General features: G+C 49.8%; 1 protein-coding gene across 1 annotated transcript in view; it reads left to right on the forward strand.

Moving 5' to 3' along the window:
* The first annotated feature begins 6971 nt into the window (after nt 1-6971).
* Nucleotides 6972-16013, forward strand: part of CDHR2 (cadherin related family member 2) — a 45934-nt gene continuing 36892 nt past the window's right edge. Inside the window, exon 1 of the mRNA XM_052643780.1 lies at nt 6972-7073. Within this exon, the coding sequence (XP_052499740.1) occupies nt 6972-7073 (102 nt within the window). The remainder of the gene's footprint in view (nt 7074-16013) is intronic.

Here is a 16013-nt window from a genome sequence, read left to right on the forward strand (position 1 = left end):
AGTGTGGGAATATTATTATTGTCCCTGTTTTATAGATTCGAAAGCTGAAGTATAGTGAGCTGAGGGATTTTTGCTAGGAAGTGACAGGGCTCAGGATTTCTGTCCAGGCCTGGCATCCAGAACCTGCTTTCTACCTCACTCTGGTTCATCCTTTAGCAAACACAGGTTTTGTTTTCTTCTTTTAAAATCCGAACTACATTAAAGCCTAATTTAGGATATGCTTTGTAGCTATACAGTAAAATAAAGCTTATGTGTACATTCTTCATAAATGTATACCTCTGTATAACTAAATTCTAATCAAGATCTAGAACATTTTCATCACTCTGGAAAGTTCCCTCTTACCCCCTCCAAGTCAGTTTCCTGAAATCACAACTATGGACCTGCTCCCTGACACTGTAGATTTGCTTTTGTGTCTAGAACTTCATATCAGTGGAATAACTCTCTGTGTAAATGCTGTCTTCTTTCATCCTGCATCATGTTTTTTGAGATCCAACCTGTGGTAGATGTCAGTAGTCTGTTCTTTCTTGCCCCCAGCTTTATTGAGATCTAATTGATGTTGACATAGAACGTTTTGTAAGTTTAAGGTGTACAGTATTATTCAGTACATGTATATACTGCAGAATCTTTCCCTAAATAATGTTAGTGAACACATTCTTCACCTACATAGTTACCATTTTGATGTTTTGTGGTTGTTTTGTGCTACTCTCAACAGTACCTTTCAAGTATAAGGCAGATACAGTATTATTGACTATAGTCACCTTGCTATACATTAGATCCCCAGAATTTACTCATCTTATGTAACTGAAAATTTGTATCTTTTGACCAACACTTCCTGGTTTCCCCCACCCCCAGCTCCTGGCAACCACCATTCTACAATCTGTTTCTATGTATTTGACTTTCAAAAAAAGTTCTACGTATCAATGAGATCATGCAGTACTTGCCTTTCTCTAACTGACTTATTTCACTTAGCATGTGTCCCTGTTTAGCATGTGTCACTTAGCATGGTGCCCCTCAGGTCTGTCCATGTAGTTGCAGATGGCAAGATTTCTTTATTTTTTAAGGCTGAGGAATGTTCCATCGTGTGTCTAGGTATATATGTATATACCACAGCTTATTCATTCATCTATCTTGGACACCTAGGTTGTTTTCAAGTATTGGCTATTGTGAATAATACTGCAATGAACACAGGCAGGTTTTTGTTGTTCATTTATTTTGTTTTACTTTCTTTTCTAACTTGATGGCTAGCAACTTATTGAATGAATGTGCAATGGTTTTTGACACCCAATCCTTTGAAGAAATGATCCCTGAGTTCCAGCCACCTTGATCTTTCAGTTCTCCCAGGAGCCAGGTTCTTTCCTTAGTGGGGCTTTGAACACACTATTCCCTCTACCTGGGCTTCGCTTTCCTTTCTTGTGGCCTGACCTACTCTGCTGTCACACAGAGCTTCCCTCTGTGGGGGCAGGGATGCTTGTCCCCACCCGGCCAGTGTCCTCTGCCAAGCACAGTGCCTGGACAAGGTGAGCAATCAGTTCCTGTCCATTGAAGGGACACAGAAGAGGCAGGGGACCCCAGGAGGGGCATGTGACACCAGGTCGCATTCCTGGGGGGCTCAGAGGCCTGTTCCATCTCAGAGACAGCCATGTGTTATTTTACTTCCCCCTATTTTCCTGATGTGGAAACTGAGGGTGAGAAGAGCTGGAATGGGAACACAGGTCTTCCTGGCTGTGACACCTTCCCGGGATGGTGGTGGTGAGGAGTGCTGAGAAGAACCTGAGGGAAGGCTCTGGGGAAGTTGTGGCAAAGCAGAGAGGGGAAGTGGGGCCTTTTACTCCCTGAAGTCAAGCCCAGTGGAAGTGTTCAGGCAACTCTCAGCTCCATAAAAACAAATACAGTTGGGGCCACAGAGTGAAGGTCGGGGGAAGGGGTGAGCTCCCCATCACTGGAGCTGTGCAAACTGTGGCAGAGCAGCCCTGTGGAAGGGGTCCTTTAGAGAGAATGTGTACCCTGGGAAGGGGCTCAGAGGCCTGAGGGGGGGGGGTAAGGAGTTGGTCTCATGGGTCCTCAAGTTCTTTCTAGGATGGGAGGTCGTGAGTCTGACACCAAGGGGCTGTTTATATATTAATACCTTAGGCTGGTTCCTCAGCTGTAAGACAGAGTGATGAAGGAAACTTGTATTCTGCAAAAGTATGTGAAGCTGGGAGGTTGAGGAAGGGTTGGACACATGCACAGCAAAGAGACACACTCAGCCCAGGCTCTCCAGGTCACCTCTGAAGCCATACACTGTTGAGGTGTGAGGGGGACACTCAATGTTTCAGATGAAGTTGTAGCTCAGGGAGGAATGACTTGCCAGACACCACAGGACAAGTCAGGGCTTGATTTCAACTTGATTAATTCCTGAGCACAGAGTGAGTGCACAGAGTAGATCACCAGAAAAGACAAGCAACGAGACATTTCTCAGATCAAAACTTTTAAAGAGACTTCCCTGGTGGTCCAGTGGTTAAGAATCCACCGGGCAATGCGGGGGACACGGGTTTGGTCCCTGGTCTGGGAAGATTCCGCATGCTGTAGAGCAACTAAGCCCGTGCACCACAACTACTGAGCCTCTGTGTCCTAGAGCCTGTGCACCACAGCAAACAGTAGCCTCTGCTGGCCCAAACAGAAGAGAGCCTGTGTGCCACAGCCAAGACCCAGGGCAGCCAAAAATAAATAATAATTTTTTTAAAAAAGCTTTTAAAAACCATGCACCTGAGACAGTGGCTGCGAAGAAACCCTGGTGTGGGTCCAAATTGCTACCGCCTCTCTATCACTTGTCCTGTGCTAGTGCTTTAGTGCACGTGTGTGTGCTAAGTTGCTTCAGTCGTGTCTGACTCTTTGTGACCCCGTGGACTGTAGTCCGCCAGGATCCTCAGTCCATGGGATTCTCCAGGCAAGAATACTGGAGTGGGTTGCCAGGCCCTCCTCCAGGGGATCTTCCCAACCCAGGGATCAAACCCATGTCTCTTGTGTCTCCTGCACAGCTTAGGCAGTTTCTTTACCACTAGCACCACCCTGGAAGCCCCAGGGCTTTAGCGCATTTCCTGCTTATTTTTTATAACAAATGTAAGGGTTGGCTTCTGCAATTGTGCCCATTTTACAGATGAGGACATTGAAGTTTGGGAGATGAACTCTCTTGCCAAGGCCCCCAGCTGGTAAGCTGTGGAGAGATGATTAGGACCTAAGTCATCTGAGTTCATATTCTGACCTCTTAGGCCTATTTTGTGGCTGGCCACTTGCCACTCTGAAACTGACACATACCTGGATCAATTACAGCCCAGAGCCCAGTAAGCTGCTCAGATCACCTGATGGCAGGCAGACAGGTGCCCTTGAGATGGAAAAAGCACCATCTGGCCACACCTGGCTCATCCACACACTGGCCAAAGGTCTGGGAAGGCCAGGACACACCCTGTAAGGGCCAGAGCAGTGAATCAGAGCTGTTGGCCCCAGGGGTCAGAGCGGGAGCGAGGGCAGGGGCTGGGGCTGGGATTTGTCCTACGTGGTCCTAGGCAGAGAGACCAGGCTAGCTCCCTTGGCCTGGGGTGGGCCTGGAGCCTTGGGCAGAGGTGCCCATCTCTCCTCCTACCAGCTAGGCCCCTAGTGATCTCACCACACCATTACGAAACTAACATTCTGTGAGCCTTCTCTCTGTGTTGGTCGTTGTGACTCTAAGTGCATGACTTCATTTTCATCCTTACCACCACCTTCTGAGGTAGATTTCATATATTACCCATAATTTACAGATGAGGAAACTGAGGATTCAGGAGGTTCTGTAATTTGCCTCATTACAATTGAACTCAGCCCCTGATCCTGAACCTGGTTTCTTAGCAACTACATTTTAATAGTCATGTCAAGTGCCATCCAACATCCTGTAGCATCCTTTTCTTGGAGACACACAAGAGGTAAAACCTATTCGGTTAGGAATTACACCACAATTCCCAAATTCTCGTGAGGTTTCTCTCTCTCTCTGTTTGTATGTATGTGCGTTGGATGGATGTTGGGCTTAATGGATCTCAGATTATGTTTCCCTCTTTGCCTTGCCTGCTTGGAGGTTCAGAACCCAATTCATGGCCCACCTCTGACAATTATCTGGAACGTCAAGGCAAATATTTAAATGTTTTATGGACTCTATAGGGGCTAACTTCTCCTCATTTTTTTCATTGGTTTTTCCTTCATCCAGATTTCATCACTTTTTAAGCTTGTTGTAGCACATAGTTTTTCAATTTTAAAAAATTATGGTAAAATAAATAATATTAAATTTACTATCTTAACCATTTTCAAATATACATTTGTATTAAGGACACTCATATTGTTGTGTGTCACTGCTCTTCATCTCCAGAACTCATTCCACCTTACAAAACTGAAACTCTATACCCACTAAACAATTACTTCCCATTCCTCCCGCTCTGGCCCCTGGTAAGTACCATTCTCCTTTCTGTCTGTGATTTTGACTATTCTAAATAGCTCCAATAAGTAGAATCAGTTTGTGTCTTTAGGTGACTGGCTCGTTTCACTTAGCATAACAAGGTCCATTTATATCATAATGTGTTGAAATTCCTTCCCTTTTTAAGGCTAATAGTCCATTGTATGTATAGACCACATTTTGCTTATGCATCCTATACTTTGGCCACCTGATGCAAAGAGATGACTTATTGGAAGAGACCCTGATGCTGGGAAAGATTGAAGGCAGGAGGAGAAGGGGACAACAGAGGATGAGATGGTTGGATGGCATCACCGACTCGATGGACATGAGTTTGAGCAAGCTCCAGGAGATGGTAAAGGACAAGGAAGCCTGGAGTGCTGCAGTCCATGGGGTCACAAAGAATCGGACGTGACTGAGCAATTGAACAACAACAACAAACCCGTCTGTCAATGGACACTTGGATTGCTTCCATGTTTTAGTTATCGTGAATGGTGCTGCTTTGAACATGGGTGTGCACACAGCATATGTATTTTGATAATTTGTTTTAAAATTGGGGGTTTGGGGAACAAACATTCTGTTAAAGTGTCTGTCATATCATAACTGCCTGATACATCTATCTACTGAGTCTAAGTCAAGTGTGATTCCTGCCCATGAGGAAAAGGCCACCCAGGATGATGACGGGACAGTGGCGTGTGTGCTGAGCAAACTACGGATTCAGTGCCCTGGGAGTTCAGATGACTGGTGGGCGGGGTCCATGCTGTGTTCCAGGCCCCAAGCCAGGAACAGTATTCCAGTGATCTGGTTTTGTCCTCACAAGAATCCTATGAAGAAAATAATACTATGCTCCCCAAATTATGAATGCAGATGTCCAATATCATGCTATGAGGAGAAGTGGGAACTCCAGGAGGCTTAACAGGGAGTTGGCCAAACCAAGTTCAAACTCTTCTCTCGCTTACCTTAACTCTGTCTGTGCTCCTTCCTTAGCATCTGGGTAGGGTGGTGTAGGGATGAGGAACTTCCTGCCTCAAGAGCACTATAATGAGGACAGATTAATTCAACCAGACATAGCAGGAAAAGGAGTGTATTGATTCAGTAACTGAAGAGTCTTGCGGTGATGGCTTCAGGTGTGGCTATATCCAGGGGCTCGCATAAGTCATGAGGAATTCATGTGCCTGCATTTTTTAGTTCGGCTTTAACTCAGCCTTGGGTTATTTCTCAGTAGCCTTTCTCCTCATGGTAGTAAGACAGACAGCTGTTGAAAGTCACTTTCTCAGACTTGGACATCCCAGTGGGGAGGAATGAAGTTCTTATTCGTAACAGTTCCAACAAAAGTCTTTTATTTGAGTCTCATCAGTTCTATCTGACCCAATTTTGGTCACATGCCCAAACCCAAACCAGAAGCTCTGGCCAGGGTGGTGCTGTGCCTGGCCTCATCATACGCCCTCCATCGGGGTAAGGAGGGGTTAGGTGAGGAGGTTCCACAGAGGAAAACTGGGTCTTGTCACCAGGGAAGCCAGGAGAACTGCTGGGCAGCCGGAACAGGGGTTGGATAGGAAGTGTGGAGGATGCCCTGCTGGGCGAGGAGACATGGGGAGGGGTGAGGCAGGCCGGGAGAACTCTTCCCTCATCGAAGGCCTTGGTGCTGTCGTCAGAGCCAGTTCCTGGCTTCTGGTCACTTCCCCTTTCTGAGCCCCATGATCCTTTTCTGCAGCACTCCAGGCTCCCCATCCCCATCTCTCAGAGTTTGCTCAAATTCATGTCCACTGAGGTGGAGATAAAGCATACTGTGGGTGCTCAATGAATTTGATTCTAGCTCCTCTCAGGAGGCACGACCTCCTCCCCCGAGGACTTTCCTGGAACTGAGAGCATATTTGCATCTCATGGTCTCTTTTGGTTGTTCCAGGCCTCACTGAATGCCCCTCCTGGCCCGAGTGTCTCCCTGGCTGCCCTCACCTGCCCCTAGGGTAGGAGGACCCAGCACCCCCTGGTCCAGACACAGGGAGTGTGGCTGTGTGGCTCAGGGAGGGGAAGTGATTTAAAATCAGCTCTGGTGGGGTGGGGGTGGGGTGGGGATGGATGAACCCTGGGAGAGGGTAGGGGCCTCAAAGGAGGGCACCCATCATGGTTGCCTTCACTGCTCTCTGAAGACTTCATGTTGGATTATCACACTGTTTTACTACTTCCCTCCCAGAACCTATTGCCTTTCTCACCTCCCTCACAGGTCCTCTGCCACTGAGGGATCTTATGGCAGGGAGGAGATGGAGGGCCCAGATGTCACCTGCCTCCTCACACACGTGTCTCAGGGCTGGGGCTGGGTTCCTACCTCTTGTGGGCTCGGCTCTGCTGGGCTCTGGCTCCTGTGGCTTAGGCCTCTGGGCCTGGGAGCAGGGGGTCCCCGCCTCAGTCCTGCCCTCGTACCCCCTCTTCAGCTGTGGTCCGAGCCTCCTGAGTAGTCCTTCCCATCCCCGGAGGTGTGGTGTCTCTCAGGGTTAATGATTTCTCAAGGGAGGCGGAGATGGTGCCAAAGTCTGCTGACTGTGCCACTGCAGGCCCCAGACGGTGCCCACCTGGCCCCAGCGCACAGCTTCTGTCTCCAGGGCCCCTCCTGGGGGCGCAGGTAGGGATGGCACAGCTTCTCTGCAGCAGGGGTGTGGGGTCTCCTGGCCAGGGGTATGGACCGAGTGGGGTTGCTGGGGCCACAGTGAGCTTTGGGGGGGGGGGTCTCCCCCTCAGCTGCGTGGGGGCACTGGGTGGAGGAAGTGAGCTCTGGGGCCCAGGTAGGTGGACCTGGAGTGAATCCCAGCCTGGCCACAGGGCCTCGGTGTCTTCTGCAGTGTAGAGCTGCTGCTGCTAAGTCGCTCCAGTCGTATCCGACTCTGTGCAGCCCCACAGATGGAAGCCCACCAGGCTCCCCCGTCCCCCATCTCCAGGCAAGAACACTGGAGTGGGTTGCCATTTAACACCTATTCCCAAGGCCCTGATGCCCCCCTTTCCTTCCAAGGCCTTAGGTGATTTGGATCCAATAGGTTTCTTCTCAGTACAGAAGGGAGGCAGGTCCCCTAGAGAAGTGACTTCACGTGCCTCAGCCCCTTTCATGGGAAGCTTGAGGGGTTGAAGACAGGGTGGCTGAGCCAGGCAGCACCAGCACTCAAGGAAGAAGGACTGGGCTCCAACTCCAACAGCTTGGGTTCAGATTCCAGTTCCCTCCTGACTTTGAGTGGGCTCCGTGACTCTTCTGGGCCTCAGTTTCCTCATCTGTAGAATGGGGATGGTTATAGAGCAGGAAAGAACCTGGAGAGCCCCAGGGAGTTTGGCCTGTGATCAGTAACAAAGCTCGGTGCCTCCTCAGCCAGACTAGGAAATGTTCAGCTGTTACTCACTACAGGCACCCTCCTCCCAAGCTCTGGCACATCCCGAGGCCCTGACACATCTCTTTGTCCTGGGGAACCAGGTAGAGACTCAGCTGAGAGCTGGGCTGGGCCTGTGCCTCTTCAGGAACTGCTGGGCTGGGACACCAGACACAAAGCAGGGGCCTGGAAAACACTGAAATCCAAATGATAGAGACAGGCCGTGACTCCTGTGTGTACTCTGGTTCTTATCCAAACCCTGTTTCTCAGGAAGGAGACTGAGGCAGGAGGATGAGAGCAGGTCTGGGAACCATGAACTGCGGCGATCAAAACTCAGGGCCATCTGATTCCATGTGTATTTGCCAGGGAAGCAGCCTGGAGCTGGGGCAGGAGGGCCCTGGTGGCATCAAGGGAACCCCAGACCAAGGCTTGCCAGGAAATCCTGGTTTGGGAACCAGTCTGGGCCTAACCTCTGGGGCATCCCTCTCTGAGCTTCTCTGGGCCATGGTTTCCTCACCTGGACCCTGGAAAGTTGATTGCTTACAGATGGGACATACCTATGAGTAGTAAATAAGAAGGCGAGAAAGAGAAAGTGGGATTCTGCGGTCAGTTGGAGGTGGTGGTATGGCTGGTGGTGGAGCCAGCCCACAGGGACGGGCCTATGGGTGAGGAGGGCCACCTCCCTCTCTGGCCCTCCTGGAGGCCCCAGGCAGTCCTGGGGGCCCCATTCCCAGTGCTTCCAAATTCTAAAATGTCTTGGAGCCGTGGGCTGTTGAGAGCTGTTTGCCACCGGGGTGGGTACGCCTCTCCCAACCGGACAGGATTCCCCAAGGGCCTGCACGTCTCAGAGGGTGGAGGCCAGAGTCACTCTAATTCCACGTCCTCTGTGAACCCATCTCAAGCACCTTTTGAGGGTAGGGAAAGGGGGGGAGTAGAGGGATGTCGGGGAGAGGGGTTGGGGGAAGAGAAGCTGTAATTTCTAGAATGTACCTAGTCCCATTTTTCAGAAGGCAAACTGAGAGGCAGAGAGGAGCGAAGCAGAGCCCTGGGCTCAGCCGTACAGGGACTGGGCCCTGAAGAAGGCTGAGCCTCTTTCACTCTCAGGCCTCTGCCTGGGGCTGCCAAGCACAGCTGAGGCCTGGGGAAGGGACTGGCCTAGATTCTGTTGGGTCCCCGTCCCAGTCAGGCCCTTGGGTGACTCCATTCACTTCTTCTTTTTTTTAATTGAAGTATAGTATTTGCAATGTTGTATTAGTTTCAGGTATACAGCAAAGTGATTCAGTTATATATACATATATATCTTAATATGGGGCTTCCCTGGTGGCTGAGTGGTAAAGAACCCGCCTGCCAATACAGGAGCTGCAGGAGACGCGGGTTCGATCCCTGGGTCTGGAAGACCCCCTGGAGAAGGAAATGGCAACCCATTCCAGTATTCTTGCCTGAAGAAGCCCCTGAACAGAGGAGCCTGGCAGGCTATAGTCCATGGGGTTGCAGAGTCAGACATGACTGAGCACGCATACATACACACATATATAATCTTTCTCGTATTCTTTTCCCTTAGAGCTTTTACAGAATATACAGTACACTTCCCTGGGCTGTACAGCAGGTCCTCGTTGGTTATCTGGTTTGCTCCACTCACTTGTTCATCTGTGCCTGCTCTCTTACTCCTGCTGACATACCAGAAGCTTAGGGGCCAGTGCAGGGACCGACAACGCCTGTTCTGGGCACCACACCTAACTTGGCCTTGGAGGATAGACAGAGTTTGCACATATGCAGAAGACTGGGGAAGGTGTTCTGGGTGGAGGGGAGGGTATATGCAACTATCTGGAGGCAGGAAAACAGGTGTGGCCTGAGGATTGGATGCCGGAGAGCAAGGGTGAACGGAGCCAGCTGCTGTGAGGCCCTGCTTGCTCGCCTGGCGCCTGGGGGAGAGACAGGAAGTGGGCTCCGCAGCCAGCGGGAGCCATGGCGGAGGCTTGAGCGTGGGAGTGGCCGTGCCAGTGAGGCGGGAAGGCTCCCTGTCGGGGCAGGTTCAGCCTGTGCCTTCCCAGCTCTCACGGGCTCTGTGCATTTTTCTCAGGTGACCAAATCCAGATTGTTAGAACTTCGGCCTCATGATGATCAGATGAGCGTGTGTCTATAATGAGCGTGTGTCTCCCATGACGAGGAGGAGGCAAGCCTGCGTGAAACCCAGGGCCCCAGCAAGGCGGGGAGAAGGAGCACTGGACCGGGGAGGCAGAGGGCTGGAGTGGCGTGTTGAGCAGGAGCCGGAGCATCCCTGGGACTCCGGCCTAAAGGGCTTGACAGCCCTCTCTTCCCTCCCCGGGAATGAGGCAGGCTCAACTCAGGGCAAAGACTGTGCCTTACCCAAAACGTAACAGATAGCATTACTCTGAGGATGGGTCACAGGCTTCTTGAGGGCCCGTGAGAATGGGAGGGGGTGTCAGAAGAAACTCTGATGAAAGGTGAGTAGAGCTGGGTGTGGGAAGGGGATGTGGGGGTGGAGGTCCCAGGGACCCTGCAGAATGAAGCCCCTGCTTAAGGCTGTTCTGCCTCTGCCTGGACCCCGGGGCTTTGCACAGGCCTGTGGGGAGGGCATGGCCGAAGGAAAAGAGAAAACCAGAAGCCTAGCAGAGGACAGCACGCGGGTCCTGTTCTGGGTTCTGATCCTGTTACTGAGTCATGTCCCTTCCTGTCTAGGACTGCGGTGTGCTAAGAACTCAGTGGTAATGGGTGCAAAGTTCTAGCCACATTGGCCATCCCTGCCAGCTCGCTTCCCCTTGGGACCGGAGCCCAGGGCAGGAGTCTCTTATCTTCTAATTACACTTCAACTTGGGTGAGGTGCACACTTACTGGCAAACGGTCTTGTGGCTCTGGGCTCACCTCTAAAGGAGGGCAATGGAGAGAGAAAAAGAGGTGAAGGGGTTAAGTCCAAGATCACACATCCAAGGGGGTGCCGGGGCTAGCTTCGTCCAGGCAGAGTTAAGTGCCCTGAATTTTGCTCATGCAATGGATGCCGGGAACCTGTCAGCATCACCAAAACCCTAATCTGTCTTCATCTCCTCTGTCAGCCCACCACCATCACCGCCTCCAGCTCCAACTGCATCCCCCCCCACCCCCGCATCACCACAAGGGTCACTGCTGAATCCATCCGCACCTCATCCCTGCCACCATCACCACTCTGTCCCCTCTGCCATCCCTGTCCCCAACCGGCCCCCAAGCCACCAGTTCCTCACCATGTGCACGCATGGTGTCCGACTCTGTGTGTCCGACTCTGTGTGACCCCATGGACTGTAGCCCGCGAGGCTCCTCTGTCCATGGGATTCTCCAGGCAAGAATACTGGGGTGGGTTGCCATGCCCTCCTCCAGGGGGTCTTCCTGACCCAGGGATGGGACATCTGTTACGTCCACCCTCACTGGCAGGCAGCTTCTTTACCACTAGCACCACCTGGACCTCAGTCCCAACTCCATCGTGCCAGCACCTCACATGGAATACTCTTTGTCTCACTAACTGTGGCTCAGCACACAAGATTCTGAGGACTGAGGGCTTATCAACTCCTCCCAAGAAACCAGGTCCATCTGCATTTCCCACCCTGGCTGAGCGTAACCCTGCTGTCCTGCACGTGGGTTGTCCCCGCTATCGTATTTAGGGACCTTGGCAAGCCAGGGGTTTTCACAGCCGCTTCCTCAGGGGCACTGGCTAGAGTTCCATTGCAGATAGTGACCCAGAAATATAGTCCTTGGCCTCGTCCACAAGAACAGCCCTGCCCTGTTCTTGACGTCTGCACTCAATCTCAGGGCATGGGCAGGGTAGGGGGGAACAGGGAGAGACGGGAGCAGTTTCTGTGGTGACGGCATGGGGAGTAGCAGTCAGACGGTGAAGATGGCCCCACAAGATGCAAAAGAAAGGATTTGCATTTGCCAAACACCTACTGTATGCCAGGCACTGAGCTGGCATGTTCTACTACCATTTACCTGCCCCCACCCAAATTACCACTTATTGGAGGTATCATTCCCATTCTACAGATGAAGAAGCGAGCTCGGGGAAGCTCAGTGAACTGCTCAGCACAGCTGTGTAGCTTCTCAGTTCTGTAAGCACAACCAAGGCTCTTCACTCCTCTGAGCTTTACTTTCCCCATCTGTAAAGTGGGTATAATGGTTTCTACCCTGAAATGTTCTTGTGAGAATTAAATAGCACCCAGCCCAGGGTCTGGCACATCGTGGGTGTTCCTTTCGTGGCAACGTTTGCTGTTCATCGCCGTGCTGTCTAAAGGCTGCCAAACATTCTGCCAAGCGCTTGGCTACATTTTTCTTAGCATTTGCTTGTGTTTCATATTTAGGTTACTTCCATTTTCCAAGGTTAGAAATCATCGCTTGTGAGGAACAACTTTTCTGCAAAAAGTTTCTTTATTTTAGGTTAGTTAGATTACTGGGTGTAAGAGGGCAAATGTTTTAAAGATTTTGAGTCCATAGCTGAACAGGGGTTTTCCTCTCGTGCTGGGATCTGAGGGGAAGGGGAGGGCTGCACCCTCCCCTCTGTGCACAGAAGAGACGGGAGCCTTGAGCTTGGAGAGCTCTGTTTGAATCCCACTCACTTTTAGCTGTGAGATCTTCAGCGGATCAATCTGAGCCCCAGTTTCTCTGTCTGCCAAAGTAGATTAAATTATGTGACTTCCTAACATCCAGTCTCCAAAACATATCTCTACTCTCACCTTTCCTCTCCAGCCTTGGGATACCATTTCAGTCCACTGGCACACAGAAGCTGAAAGATCTTTAAGAGAAGTAAATGAGTCCTGTCACTCTCCTGCTTCCCTGAAACAAGCTTCTGTTTATCTTAGAATAAAACAAAACATGTCTTAAAGGGCCCAGCATGATCTGGCCCCTGTCTCCTTCTCCAACCCCATCTCCCACCCTCTCCAACCCCATCTCCCACCCCCTCCATTCTGTCCCTGTGCTCCACCCTCACAGTCCCTCTTTCAATTCCTGGGACATACCTCATTCTCACCTGATCCGGGGCCATCTCTTGTATTATTCATACAACCTGGAAGAACCCTGTAACAGTGATCTCCCTATCAAAGTAACATGAATATTTATTGTAAACATTCCAAATAATACTACAAGGTTTAGAACAAAAACCAGTCTCTGAGTTGCTTTCAGTTCAGTCGTTCAGTCATGTCCGACTCTTTGCCATCCCATGGACTGCAGCATGCCAGGCTTCCCTGTCCATCACCAACTCCCAGAGCTTACTCAAACTCATGTCTGTCGAGTCGGTGATGCCATCTAACCGTCTCATCCTCTGTCGTCCCCTTTTCCTCCTGCCTTCAATCTTTCCCAGCATCAGGGTCTTTTCTAATGAGTCAATTCTTCACATCAGGTGGTCAAATTATTAGAGCTTCAACTTCAGCATCAGTCCTTCATGCCAATGAATAGTCAGGACTGATGTCCTTTAGGACTGACTGGTTTGATTTCCTTGCAGTCCAAGGGATTCTCAAGAGTCTTCTCCAACACCACAGTTCAAAAGCATCAATTCTTTGGTGCTCAGTTTTCTTTATAATCCAACTTTCACATCCATACATGACTACTGGAAAACCCATAACTTTGACTAGATGGACTTTTGTTGGGAAAGTAATGTCTCTGCTTTTTGATATGCTGTCTAGTTTGGTCATGGATTTTCTTACAAGGAGCAAGTGTCTTTTAATTTCATGGCTGCAGTCACCATCTGCAGTGATTTAGGACCCCGAGAAAATAAAGTACTGTCACTGTTTCCATTGTTTCCTCATCTATTTGCCATGAAGTAATGGAGAAGGCAATGGCACCCCACTCCACTACTCTTGCCTGGAAAATCCCAAGGACGGGGAAGTCTGGTAGGCTGCAGTCCATGGGATCACTAAGGGTTGGACATGACTGAGAGACTTCACTTTGACTTTTCACTTTCATGCATTGGAGAAGGAAATGGCAACCCACTCCAGTATTCTTGCCTAGAGAATCCCAGGGATGGGGGAGCCTGGTGGGCTGCCGTCTATGGGGTCGCACAGAGTCGGACATGACTGAAGCAACTTAGCAGCAGTAGCAATGGGACTGGATGTCATGATCTTGTTTGAATGTTGAGTTTTAAGACAACTTTTTCACTCTCCTTTTTCACTTTCATCAAGAGGCTCTTTAGTTCTTCTTCACTTTCTGCCATAAGAGTGGTGTCATCTGCATATCTGAGATCATTAATATTTCTCCTGGCAATCTTGATTCCAGCTTGTCCTTCATCCAGCCCAGCATTTCGCATGATGTACTCTGCATAGAAGTTAAATAAGCAGGGTGACAATATACAGCCTTGACATACTCCTTTCCCAATTTGGAACCAGTTCGTTGTTCCATGTCAGGTTCTAACTGTTGCTTATTGACCTGCATACAAATTTCTCAGGAGGCAGATAAGGTGGTCTGGTATTCCCATCTCTTTAAGAATTTTCCACAGTTTGTTGTGATGCCCACAGTCAAAAGCTTTGGCGTAGTCAATTAAGTAGATGTTTTTCTGGAACTCTCTTGCTTTTTCGATGATCCAACGGATATTGGCAATTTGATCTCTGGTTCCTCTGCCTTTTCTAAATCCAACTTGTACCTCTGAAAGTTCTTAGTTCATGTACTGTTGAAGCCTGGCTTGGAGAATTTTGAGCATTACTTTGATAGCATGTGAGATGAGTGCAACTGTGCAGTAGTTTGAACATTCTTTGGCATTGTCTTTCTTTGGGATTGGAATGAAAACTGACCTCTTCCAGGCCTGTGACCACTGCTGAGTTTTCCAGAATTGCTGGCGTATTCAGTGCAACACTTTAACAGCATCATCTTTTAGAATTTGAAATAGCTCAACTGGAATTCCATCACCTCCACTAACTTTGTTGGTAGTGATGCTTCCTAAGGCCCACTTGACTTCACATTTCAGGATGTTTATTTCCATACTTTTGTTTGACTTGGTTTGGGTTTTTCAGTGTCTGGATTTTTCAGCAGGTTTCCATGATTTGATGTACTTGCTTGTTTCCATTGTGTAAATACTTCCATCCCTGCTGATTTCAAGCTGTGACATAATTCCAATCAGTTTGCAAAATTCCTGAAAAGATGGCAGTTTTCAGTACAACACCCTGGCTCTAACTAAGAAGGAGACTCCAAAAAGTTGACTGGGGACCTGTGGGACTTGCTTCCTGGATGTGGAAGGATCCAACAGAGGCCCCACATTTCAGAATCTGTGGGGGTTTTCTCTTAGGTGGGTCAGCTGTCTCTACTTTTTTATTTCTGGTTGTTGGGGGAAAGGTCATATTGGTCAGTGCTCTTGGGACTGATTGGGGGAAAAGAGCTGAGGGAGTCACCATTTAGAGTGTGCTCTTTCACTTAATGCCCTGTCTTGCTATGGTGCCCCCATCTCCACCAGGCCGAGGGTCCCTGAATCTAGATCTGTCTGATTCAAACTCCCCAGGAAGCAGCCTCCTTGTGCTCTAGGGTGGGGATGAGGAAGTAATGTTTGGAATCTAATTGCTTCTTGTGCAGCCAGTCTCCTGCCTCCAGGCCACTCCACACCTCTGCTTCTGAGGGTCCTAAGCTTCCATCCTGCAGGCTTGCTGTGGTTTGGGGCTTGTTTCCTGGGCTTCCCTGGTGGTGCAGACAGTAAAGACTCCACCTGCAATGCAGGAGAGCTAGGTTCAGTCCCTGGGCTGGGAAGATCCCATGGAGAAGGAAATGGCAGTATTCTTGCCTGGAGAATTCCATGGACAGAGGAGCCTGGCGGGCTCCAGGCCATAGTGTTGAAAAGTATCAGACATGACTGAGCGATTTTCACTTCACTGCCTGTGCGTGCTTCTTACCCCCATCCTTACTCTGGTGTGAACCATCATTAGCTTGATAAGGTGATCATCTCTCGTCAGTTCATTCCAATTCTAAACTCTTTACCATCATTTTAGTGGGGTTTCAAGAGGAAGGACGGTGTTGAACTGTCCATGTTTAACAGGAACCTCCCTCCACCACGCCTCACACAACATTTCTTCTCACCCCTCAGATCTCTGCTGACTCTTCACCTCCTCAGAGACTCCACCCAATGTGTTCCCATTATCCACTCCTGCAAAACAAGCCACACCAAGGCTCACTGGCAAACAGCAATAACAGTCCTTTATTATGCTGAGGAATCTGCCGCTTGGACAGGGCTCAGCAGGGATGGCTCATGGAGGAGGAAG

The sequence above is a fragment of the Budorcas taxicolor genome, chromosome 7, assembly GCF_023091745.1.
Source record: "Budorcas taxicolor isolate Tak-1 chromosome 7, Takin1.1, whole genome shotgun sequence".
NCBI classification, from domain to species: domain Eukaryota; kingdom Metazoa; phylum Chordata; class Mammalia; order Artiodactyla; family Bovidae; genus Budorcas; species Budorcas taxicolor.